Source organism: Xiphophorus hellerii, chromosome 7, assembly GCF_003331165.1.
Source record: "Xiphophorus hellerii strain 12219 chromosome 7, Xiphophorus_hellerii-4.1, whole genome shotgun sequence".
Lineage (NCBI taxonomy): Eukaryota > Metazoa > Chordata > Actinopteri > Cyprinodontiformes > Poeciliidae > Xiphophorus > Xiphophorus hellerii.
Window position 1 is genome coordinate 2,869,646 of NC_045678.1, and position 12,593 is coordinate 2,882,238.

Consider the following 12,593-nt stretch of genomic DNA (forward strand, 5'->3'; position numbering starts at 1 on the left):
CTGTGACCCCTGTGCTGTCCGTGACGGTTGAGATGTCACAGTCGTTTGCTTACATTTCTCTTCACAAGTTCCTTGTTTCCCACAATGGGAAAGAATGCTAGCTAGTTTCATGAGCTAGCTGGTGGCTAGCCCCGTTTCCTCTCCACCTATCAGCGCTGCGCAGAGCGTGGCGTTCTGTTGACTGGTTATGGTGACTCTCAACACTCTCAGCTTGCTGCTACATTTTGATGGGAACACTGTTTCCTGCTGAGACGTTTCTTGTGAGTCGTGAGTCATGGTGCTAAAAATGTACCTTTGTTCTGGAAGTCCGCCTTGAGTACGCGTTGATGCCAATGCAGACATTAATGTCGGAACAGTGAATCTCTACTTTGGATGATATCATTAACATGTGCATGTTGTCTCATGTTTTTTTTTTCTTTTCTTTTTTTTTGGTCTGTTTCCTTTCTGGTTGTGATGTCTGTATTTTGCTGCATTCACACCAATAATAGTTTATTTAATGCCAACAATGCACATCCGTGATATTTATTATTATTCAAGCTGTTTGACTCAGTTTTCAACTTTTAGCACTTTAAAATGCTTTGCTGTCCAGTCCAACATTTAGACTTCGTGTTCTAATAGGAAATAAATCGTGGGTTTTCAAGCGTCTGTGAGAGCATTAAAATCTAAGTTTGTCCATTGTGATACATTAAAAAACAAAGAAATATTGTGTAATATCCTGGAGTGTGCCCCAGTATAGGAAAAGATGTAATATTTTAGTGTCTCTGTTGGCAGCTTTGTCTTTAAACACTGGAAAAATGGAGACAGAAGGGTTTCTTTTATAGGCGTGTTATAAATCCTACAGCATGGAAATTCTGACTAAAGACCTTGGAGAGCACACATTTTGAAACGTGCGGCACAATAATGAAAATCGATCAATTTATTTTGACGTTATGCGGTCCATTTGATGTAAATATGTTTTAGAATTGATGTCGGAATGTTCCTCGGACGGAGGATCAGTTTTTTTTTTTGTTTTGTTTTTTTTTCCTCCAGAAACAAAACCGTTTCTGTGGGTTTGAAGAGTTTGTGAAGATAATCCATCTGTGGTTAGGCAGAGTTAACAAACCGGCAGGAGGGTCAGGTCTGACCACCGGGATGCAGCAGGAAGAACGATAGCGCGCTGAACAGGAGGAGACGAAGAAGAAACCGAGCGGATAGTGAGGCAGGAGAAGGACGGGGTTTCCTGCGCTCGGTGGAAGCCACGGCTTGTAATAATGACGGGTTGACTTTGAACACAGGAAACTCCATGTGTCGCCCCCAAAACCACACGGCTGCTGCGAGGATGGGGGCCAAATGCACACATGGAGGCTGCGCCACACAGAGGATACCCCCGCACGCGGATTTACCAGCCGTCACGCGCTGCAACACTGCGAACCTGCCAAAACACACATATCTTATTTTAATATCTCCACTCACTCATCCCTCAACATATTAGAGGGATTAGAGGTTTTGAGGCAACATCACATCATCCAAACCAGATCATCCAGTCTCAAGATGCCGGAGACGACACTCGGAGCTGGAGATGGAGAGAGACGGAGGGAGAGGAACGCGCGGGTCGGAGGGAGCTACTCCGTGTTGACAGTTATATTTCCCTGTTGGGGGAAATTCACTTACTTCAATTGGCACGGTCCTCCAGTGTGTAATTCACTCCATGAGAGCCTGGAGGACTGGGAGCCGAGTGATTAATGAGGAGGAAATAGAAATATCGGAATTGACTGATTAAAACAATGGAGGAGATGGATCGGGGTCTATGTGTGCATGCGTGTGTGGGTGTGTGTGTGTGTGTGTGTGTGTGGGCTTGAACCGTTTACCATTTACTTGAGAGAACCGTGAATGTGTGTGGGTTTGTTTGGCCATACGGTAAAACACCAGCGCCTGTATTATTAGAGCTGGGACGCTGCCTAATGCTCCCAGTCCATCATTTCTTCAGGGGACTTTAAATAACGGCCGGTTGACAGATGGCCCAAAACCAAAAGCCTTTCAGGAAAAAAGCTCCAGATTGGAGCAGAGGCATTAGTGTGAGAGCAGAGAGCTGAGAAGAGGAATTTTTTGGAATTGGACTCTTACTGAATAGCAGGTTTCTCCACTGTTGTTGACAGTGTTGCCATGGTAATCGATCCCCTTAAGCTGTTTCACTTTGTGTCAAGATGCAAAACATCAATGTGGTAGACCAACAGTAGCTGAGTTTTCATTACAAAAGTGCACAAAACTTTCTCCAAATTCTGCCAATGTCGAAAAATTTCTTTTTTTGCAATTGCTGTGTCTCTGCTAAGTAACACACACAATTAAAATCCCACATGAATAAACTTATTCAGGCAATAAGTCTTTCAAAAATATGCCGCCCCATCAACCTCTAACTACTTCCTGTCTTCTTCTTCCTGGTTTTCACTAGTGGCAGCGTCTGGTTGTTGATCATGTGATGATGCGGAGAAAAAAGTGTTTCTGTTGCAGTTTTGCGAAATAAATCAATTTTGATTTGACCAAAAATCCGCCTGATCCCAGTGTCGAATTTTTTTTTCCGAGAAAAGAGCTTCTCGAATTGTCTCCATCAAGCACATTTATTTTCGAAATGTCAAATTGCACAATAATGTTGTCAGTGGCAACACAGCTACTGAAGAGTGGAAAGAAGGAAGGTGTGAAGGTGCGACAATAACCTAATAAACGCAAATAGAAATCACAGACGAATGCTTTTCCACACAATAAATCATTAAAAAAGCATAATTGTCTTACTACTTCTTTTCTTCTTCATCTTTTCTGCCAACATCAACATCTAGTTGTTGATCACTGGATCAACAATTGGACTCACGCGATGCAAAAAAAAATGAAGTGTTTCCATTCAGTTTTACCAATCACTAATTTCCAAAAAACAACCTCATTTAAACAGCAAAGCTTTTTATAAAAAAACATTTTCTTTTTTTTAATTGCTATGTTTTCATTAAGCAAATTTACTTTTGCACTTCCAATTTGCGCAATTCTGTCATCCATGGAAACGCAGCTAAGGAGAACCTGTTAACTAACATGCAAAGCGCCATGTGTGGTGGCGTGGACCAATCTGTGGACGCCCAGTAACTGCAGTCGATTCTTCACAGAGAAAGGCAACAATTAAGCTCTTAGACATTCTGTTTAAAGTTTACAACAAGCCGTGTTGGGGACACAGCAGACGTGTGGACTGAGCCGCTTTGGTTAGACGAGACCGACGTTGTGCTCTTTGACATGTTCTGCATGGGAGAAAGCTTCAGCGTGTCCGTAGCCTAGGCTGAACTCTGTGTTGTGCACCGAGATGTGAAAGTGACTCAGACTGGAAGGGCATTAAGTTGTCAGTATTCCATTCGCTCCAGTTCCAGTAAACCTTTGCGAGGCACCCGGGTGTCTGAACAGTCTGATTTGGACTTGATGTGGTCCACCTGGAGGCCAGTGACAGCGAGGCAAAATATGTGACCTGCATGGAGAGCATTAGAGGACATTTAGCATCGTAACAGTTATTAATGCCCTAATGAGGGCAGCTGCTGTTATCACAGTGACTGTTTTGTGTATTGGCTTTGCATATCTGTGAGAGGAGTCATTCCTAAGTAGCCTATCTAATATTCCGTTAAGCAGCTGGACGGTGCTTTCTAAAACTGCTCTGTATTACTCATCTGACATCACTGCTTGACTAAATGAGGTTTAAGGTGTTCCAATACCTTACAAGTGAAACCAAGAAAAAAAAAAAAAAAAAAAAAGCAAGTGATCTCAGGCTTCACCGACACCAGATGCGCTCCACATGTTTCTCATCGGAGGAGACCAATTTGTGCCGGGATGATCGTCAATTAATGCCAGGCCTTTAGAGAGAATTCCTCCTTGTTCTCTTTAACTTGTTGTCGTCCCTCCACAGGTCTGATGATTCCCGTATTCTGCGTGGTGGAGCAGTCGGACGCGGGGCTTCAGAGCGACGGGTGTGAAGGAAGGGAGGAGCACGCCGAGTTTGTGCTGGTCAGGAAGGACATCCTCTTCTCCCAGCTGGTGGAGACGGCCCTGCTGGCGCTGGGCTACTCCCACAGCTCGGCCGCGCAGGCCCACGGTCAGTCACACACACATCCCCATCAGCTTCCTTCAGGGTTTTGTAATCACAAAAAATGTTTTATGAGCTTATGCCATTTGGAACAAGTTCAAATGAGACATTTACATACACGGTATAAAAAGAGGATATTTTCTCTTGTCACTGCCTGACTTTATTCCAGGCACAGTTTGTCGGGTCTTACGTTAATTTAAAGTTGCTATATCGTAGGTCAAAATTCCTGATTCTTAAAGACGCTGCATTCATCTATGCAAGAACCAAAGGAAAAGCTCTGGTGCAGAGCGGAGTGAAAGCTGGTGAGGCAGCGTCTGCAGCTGCGTTTCCATTGACCATACGCTCAGTTTGACATTTCCAAAATAAATTTGCTTAATGGAAACACGGTAATCTCGCTTTTTGATAAGAAGTTTTGATGCTAAGATGAGGTGAGGTTTTGTGGCCATATTGAAATTGGTTTATTTTGCAAAACTGCAACGGAAACCCTTGGCATCACAGGGCAGCTGATGTCACCACTGGCACAAACCAAGAAGAAGAAGATGACAGGAAGTGCATCGGAGGATGATACAGGCATGTTCTTTAGTAACTTATCACTCGTCTGATTTTAATTGGGTTTTTCCCAGTTGTGAAATTAGTTTTTTGCAACATCAACTTGATTCTTTAATTGATTTTCTTTTTCGACATTAATGGAAAATTGACAAAATACTGTGCACATCTGCAATGGAAACACAGCTGCTGCTAGTGGTTACTAATGGTGTCCCAATATGGGCTAAAAGGTCACTCAGGAAGGAAGAAACCAGTACTATGAAATTAACATAAAATGATAAATTACTGTTTACAAATACTGTAAGGGAAAAAAGCCTTCATTTTTGGACTAAACTGTGATGTGTGGTGGCAGCAGCATCATTGTGTGTGAGTGTTTGACTGCAGGAGGGACTGGTGCACTTCACAAAATATAGACATCAGAAAGACATAAACTATTGATTTCAAATCACCAGTCGGACTGAATGAGGGTCTTTCAAATGACCAATGACACTAAGATTATTCATGAATCGGTTACTAAGTTGCTTACAGACAACATGTTTTGGATAGGCCATTAAACAGCTTTAAACTCATCGAATGCACTAATAACATGTAATTTTCCTGTGTTATAAGTGAAATAATCTACCAGTCAAATCAGGACTTTTTCATCAATATTAAGACATTATTGACTTAAAATGAGCTCCTATTTCTTTCTAAAAATTACTTTTTTGTCTTACTTCACATGTACTAAGCTATTTGCACTAGAAACTAGACCAAAAATACTTGGTAAGGTTTTGTGTTTTTGTAGTGTACCCTCCCGATTCCTAATTCCGCCCTGGGAAACTTCCCATCTTTGCTTAAAGTACTTTTTAACCCATTCATCCTTGATATAAAGCATAAGCTTACTCACCAGGAGTGTCATTAAACTTGGTAAATGCTTGTTTTTGTTCTTTTTTTTCTCCTAGAACAGTAAAATGACAGAAAGCTTCTGACAGAAGCTTCTTTTAACAAGATAAAGCTGAATAGAAACAGCATTACATATTTAGCCTCTCTGTGCCCGTCTCTGTGTGAGCTACAGTAGTCACAGCTCAGCATTCAAGGCAGGACATCAACGATCAGAGGGGAGTGTGTGATGTGAAGTGGTGTGTACAGAGCAGACATTGTTATAGTGGCAACAAGCACGGGAAAGCTTGAAAAACACACCAGAGACACAGACAGAGGCTGTGAAAGTCATTAAAGAGTCAACAAAGAGCTGGACAGGAATGTCTTTGCAAGACAAAAATACACTGTGTGCGGGGTACGTGTGAGAATGTTTATGAAGCAGAGAAAAAGAAAAACTCTGTAATTTATTGTCGCACACATGGTAGTCATTGCAGCAGGACAGTGTCATTTACTGCTGTCTTCTCTCAAGTATGCAGAATATTCCATCTGGAGAAGTTGCCTCACAACGTTATAAAACGGGACAGCAGAGTGATGGGGGACAGCAGAGCTGCTGGAGCTGGCTGAGGATGCTGGGAGATCCCCATCTGTTTGAAATCTCCTAACATTGTGTGTGTGCGCGTGTGTGTGTTCATGTTGTCCCATCTAATTCTTGTTTCAGCGTGCAGACATATTTGTATGCAGAGATTTTGTAAACTGCAAAAAAAGTGTCTTTCAAATGACTAATTTGTTGTAGCTTATCTTATTCGTTTTGCTCAAGCTACATTTTTGATTAGGATGATTCTCAAATCAGAATGAGAGCTTTTGCAAAACTAATGAATTGCTTGTAACACATTAATCATTTTTTAAAGGTGCAGTATTATGTAAAAGCGACTTTTAAAATGTTTTTTAATCCTTCATCAGAAACATTCCTGCGTGAGTGATGATCTGATTCTTTCATGCATGTTTGAGAAATCATTGAATCTCCATGGCAACCATTAAGCTGTGTAAAACACCTGGGTGGACCTAGGTCCGTCTTTGAGACGTAGCTCCTCCTCAGAACTGCAGTTTATAAACTTTCACCTCACAGAGCAGCCCTTCCCTTGACTACCCCACTCAGCTCCTTCAGACTAGCCAGCAGCAAATAGCAAACAGCTGGTGGAACATCTGCTGAGCTCATTACAGGAGCTTCTTCACAGTGAAACGCTGGTAAAATGTTGCTAAAGGGTTAATAGAGGAGCCATGTTGTGCTGACTTCCTCAAGGCAGAGCTTCATTTAGAGCAGGAGTTCTTAAAGAGACAGAGACCCACTCTCGCTTTAAATCACAAAGTCAAATTTCTTTTAAGCCAAATTTTATGTATAGCATTTTTATAACAACTGAAGGTAACACTTGATTGTGCTATAAATCTATGTTTCTGGAAAATACATATTACTTCCCCTTTAAGTAAATTAAAAAAAAATTTTTTCAGTGTATGGCAGCATCTCTGTTTCAAACCAATCAGGACAGTCTAATCGAACACAGAGTTCAAAGGTTCAGGTTTCTACTTTAACTTGTCACAGGTCTTTGTTGTTTCTGTTATGGCAGCTAAACACTTTGTTACCACTGGGTCTTTAGCTCTTATTTCTTATCCAACCATCCTGAAACAGGCTCAGCACACACAGCCTCCACCTCCACCATGTCTCTTGAAATTCACACTAAAGTGTGTGTATAACCATCATTTAGCATATTGCTCTCTAAAGACCTCAGTTATTCTTTAGTCCAGATGGACAGGTCCAAAGCTGAACCTAATAAACTGGAGTTACTTTGTTGCATCCAGCATAGTTTAGCTGTTATCTGCTGAAAGTCTTGCTCTCTCTCACTCTCGTGCAGCCTAAATGACATTCAGAACCATCTCAACATGTCTGGAATGTATAATTTTACAATACAGCTTTAAGTATAGTTTCTTGGACCATAAAGCTATCACAACGAAACTGATCCGCAAAAAAAAAAAAAAAAAAAAGTCCGTCCCTGAATCAAAACATCAAAACAAATATGGTTTAATATAGAATAGAAAGAATGACGTTTTCAGATAGATTGAATTTAGCAAAATTGGAAAAGATCTGTTCTAGTTTTATTATAATTTGAGTTATTTACATGTTATATGGTTACACTATTACTCCTTTATTGAGGGGCTTTATGTATTTTTTTTGTTTAGTACTGCTAAACAAAATACATTTTAGAAGTATAGCTTCTTACTTCTCTGCACTTCATTTTAACCCTTTATCAGAGATGACAGTTGTCAGGACAACCTAGTAGCACTTTGGTACGGGATCATAATTTTAAGTCTCCAGTCATCTAGTCTCTAAATCCTCTCATTTCTCGATGCATATCAACCAGAAGCTGTTTGCTGTCCTGAGGTTCAACTGAGTCTTATAACTACAGATGTTAGCCAAATGCAAAACAGTTACTTTTACTCCTTAACTTGATTAAAAAAAAAATAAAAATCTTGTTCTGAGCTTTTTCTGCTGCAGGTTGTAAACTTCAGAGCTGCAGTAAACAGCCACAAAACAATCACTCAGACAGCCATTACCCTACGCTAGCGGCCTGAGCAGCTCGCTCCACAGTTAGGGGAAGGTTTACAGATGAACGCTGTTAGTCACACTTGTACCCTCAGTGGGGTTTTTTTTGCCAAACGGAGGTCTCTGTCTGTCTCAGCAGACAATGTGCTGACAACTACAAGCCACATCAATGCTCAACGCCGGTCCCATCAAAGGCGAGGCTGAGGGAGACATCAGCGAAAGCCCAGAGCGGACTGGAGCGGAATTCACCTTAAAAAACGAACCAAGCTAATACAAGGACGTGAAACAGCCTCAGACAAAGCCCTCTCACACAAACCTCTCTCCCAAGCATCTTCCAAATGAATACTTTTTTTTTTTTTTCAAACAAGCGTTTATGCTAAATGAATAATTTTTGGCTGAAATTATACATTTTTTCCCCATGCGGTCTATGACCAAAATTATACAGAGTCCAAGCTATTTTCTCCCTGTTTGAATTGTGTCCTGCATTCTTGCGTCCCAGCGGTGTATTTAAAGCGCAGCGGCCTTTCTTTAATTAGCTCAGCCCAGTAATTAGCTGGAAGATATTGTTTATTTCAATTATAAGGGTTTGGAAGCTTTTATAGAGCGGATGAGAGCAGACCTGTACTTTACAGCTTCAATCAGCGAACAGTTAACGGTGCCACGTCTCGCAGGTCAGGCGGGGTCAAAGGGCGCATCCGGCTGCTCGCTGGAGAGTGGAGCAGATCAGAGAAGACAGTTTGTAAATGGTCTATTAAAAGTAAACTGATGGTCCCAGTCACCAGCCACTGGTTGGTGACAAGACCTTCTTCCTACAGCAGGTGGCTTGTCATGAAGCCAAACTCTTTTAGCAGAAGACTCTTAAACATCAGTCTGCAATCAAAACAAGTCAAGTTTATTTGCAGCCAGGCAGTTCAAAGTGACAGAGGGCCGACTTTGTAACTGCCTTTATGTGACACTCAGGGTTCAGGTCTGAGTCCATCTGTATGCCCAGATTCCAGGCCTCATCATTGGTTTCTAGCTGTAACAACCAAAAACAAACGTAACAACTTTGGTTTAGAAAACCTGAAGCTATTTAGGCTGAAATGCTCTGTCTTTATTTTCTAATGCTGGTGGTCGGTTTATTATGGAGCAGCACAGAGACTCACAGGACAAACAATCATGCGTGTACACATTCATGCCTATGGGAAACTTAGAATATCCTGGTAACGTAACACACGTGACTGTGGATGTATACTGGGAAGACATGCAAGCGTTCACAGAGGACAGCACCGGTCAGGACCGTCCCACTGAGAGGAAACGCTTTTAAAGCTGCACCACTAGAAACCTTCTTCTGTTCAAATTTACAAAACCATTTCATCCAGTTTGATCACACATCGCTAGCCTGTCACCAGCTGTGGCTACTGGACAGATGTTGCCATATTCTGCATCATTCATCAGAAATGTGACCCTTTTGGCTTTCCATACATCCAGCACTCAACCTCCACTGCTGTCCTAGATTATGAAAAGAAAACGGAAACTTTTGGTCTTCAAGCTCCTGTGTACCAGCCGTTCTGGCACGGCCTTGGTGTGGAGTGCTTTTTATTGTACAGTATCTTCCTCCAGTCATTTCCTGTTGCAGTGTTGCACCAAGTATTTTTCAGTGCCCACTAAAATGAATGCAGAATTATGAGCAGATATGGAATAAGTCAGGTTTTAATCCTGTTCTCCGAATTAGAGGTTTGTAAATACAATATATCAGTTCAAAGGTTTGCCTTTAAATAGTTAAATAACGGCTGAATTAAACATAAAAGTTCTAAACCGAACATGTTGTTTTAGTAATCCTCACATTTTAAATGTTTTTGATGAATTGTCTGTTTGCATAAAATTTTTAAAAAATAATAATACCGGTAATAATTAAAAAAAAACCTGACAGTGTCAGTGTGGATGACAGGGATGAGTTAGATGCAGGGGGTTTCCCGCAGAGCGTTCCAGGGGTGGAACCTGGAACCGCTTTAAAAGCAAGCGGCTCAGGACAGCATTAAGTCTCACCGTGGCGTGGGACAATGGGATTACTGTGCGCACACGCGCCTCCCCGTGAGTGTGTGCGCGCATGCATCCATGTGTGCAGGCCCCGTGCGAGCGCTGATGAGAGGAGCCGGAGACGTGAGTGTGCGTTTGTACAGATGGGCACACTCAGACATGAGCCAAGCCACCAGTCGGCCACATGAAAGCTCGTCTCTGGGAGATGGAATTTTAATGTGGAAATGAGAACAATAATTTCTACTTTTAAATGCGCACAAGAAGCACAGCCCACTGATGGGGGCAGACCAAGAATGATGGATCAATTATTAATGCATCACACAGCAAGCAGGGGCTCTATGTGTGTGTGTGTGCGGAGTGTGTGTGTGTGGGGGGGTGTGTTTGCATGCGAGCCGCTATGTGTCCAGTGCTCTGTGTGCTGTCATGTGTCCTCTGTGAGTTCCTGTTTGTCTGTTTATTCACCCGTTCGCTTCCACCTAACTTGGCATTAGCTTCATGTTTGGATGTGCAGACGCTGCATGGAGGCAGACTGTAGAGTCTGTCTGGATGTGTGAAGTGAAAAAAACAAATACAACAATAATAAAACATTTCTAATTTGGCATGTAAAATTTACCAGTTAGGCATAGCTAGAGCAGTTTTATTTTAAATTGACTTTTTTGAGCCTTACATTGTGTTATAATGTTATTCCCTCATCTAAAAACCTACCTGGAGTGTTGACTTCATTCATTCATGCTCGTTTGAGATGTTCTCTAACCATTCGACTGTGCCAAACGCCTGGGTGGACCTAGCCCCGCCTTCTAGGACGAAGCTCCTCCTCAGACTTCCTGAAGGCAGAGTTTCAGTAAGTCAGAAAGTTTTTAAAGAGACAGAGGCCCAATTTCAAGGCAAATTTCTTTTAAGTCATATTTGATATATATAGCATTTTTATAACAAATGAATGAAACATTGTTACTTTATTGTGCTATAAAATGGCACTCTGTGACTGGAAAATACATAATACTGCCCCTTTAAGAAAGTACAATTATCTGTAAATCTAACTGTGCCTACTATACTTTAGTGGTTTTATGCATCCATCAGCCTACATGAACTGCAATTGCTCCGACACAGTTTGTTCTGATCCTGTTGGAGTTCTTGCCTGTTCCCATGGTGGTCTGAGGTTCCTCAGGAGTTCTTCTGGGCCCTGAGGGAGAACGGCCCATTCTGTACATGGTGTTTTAACGATGCTCCCTCTGCGTGGCCCAATTAATGAAGAACACAGCTCGACCGAGTGGAAACACAGATATAGCTGGGCAGTAAACACACCAAAAAGACATCAGAGAACCGAGGGCAGAGAAAACGGGAGTAAGAAACGCACAAAGGGCGATGCAAGGGAGCAGGGTGGAATGGGGGGCAGGGGGGCAGGAGGAACAAGAGAGATGATGGGAGACTTCTCTGGACGCGTCTGGATCTCATTTAGAGGATAGTAATGCGATTAGCTTTGTTTAGTTTTCACAGCTCCAGCCAGTCCCATGAAGAAGCCTATGTGTGTGAGTCTGTGTGTACTGGAGGGAAATGGTGAAACGTCCCCTCACATTATAGTCTTACTTTACACCACACCGAATTTAAAAATATAATGTTTAGCAAACACTTTAATACCTCTGGAAATTCCTTACATTCGTGTTGCTGACCAAAAGACTGTGCAACTTTGATTTATAAAAATACATTTGGTTAATGGAAACATGCTGATTTCGATAAAACAAACATTTTTTGAGAAGTTTTTTTTTTTTAACGCTAGGATGAGGCGGGTTTTTTCTATTGTGTCAGAGTTGGTGCATTTAGCAAAACTGTAATGGAAACAATGTTTTTTTGCAACACATCAGTCACTCCAGTTTGTATGCAGCAACAAAGCGCTTCTTTGGACAATGTGCATCGCAAAATTGATCAAAAGTAGAGTGTCAGTAGCTGCACGCTCTATGACCATAAAATTGTGTGAATTGGAATTACGAAAATAAATTTGTTTAATGGAAACATGACAATTTTGAAAAAACGAATTTTTTGATAAATAGTTTTGGTGCTAGGTTGATGTGATCAACAACCGGATGTTTCCACTGTCGGAAACGACTGAAAAGACGACAGGAAGTGGTAGAAGGATGATGGTGCAGAGTGTTTTATAATGACTTGCTGTGTGAACAAACCGATTCATGTGAGTTTAATTGCATTTCTTGTTTAAGGGAAACACTGTAATTGCGAAATTGTGTTTTTTAAACCTCAGTGAAATATCGACATGGTTTTCAGCAAATTTGTAATTGAAACGCATGTAGTGGAAAGTTTTGAATACATATATCTTCTGTAAAATGGGCGACTACCATTTCATTTACGGGGGTTTGTTGCTCCAACACCTCAATAAGACACCAACTTCTCCTCTGATGGCCGATAATGAGCCCTAGTGCTGTGGCTGAAACATTTATATACAGTATATTATGATTACATCCGTTGCCTCCATGATTTTCA

At 41.6% G+C, this 12,593-nt stretch overlaps 1 protein-coding gene across 4 annotated transcripts in view; it reads left to right on the forward strand.

Moving 5' to 3' along the window:
- satb2 (SATB homeobox 2) overlaps positions 1 to 12,593 on the forward strand; it is a 63,270-nt gene that overhangs the window by 18,009 nt on the left and 32,668 nt on the right. For all 4 annotated transcript variants that reach the window (XM_032568091.1, XM_032568093.1, XM_032568092.1 and 1 more), the window contains exon 3: positions 3,908 to 4,093. In XM_032568091.1, the coding sequence (XP_032423982.1) occupies positions 3,908 to 4,093 (186 nt within the window). The remainder of the gene's footprint in view (positions 1 to 3,907; positions 4,094 to 12,593) is intronic.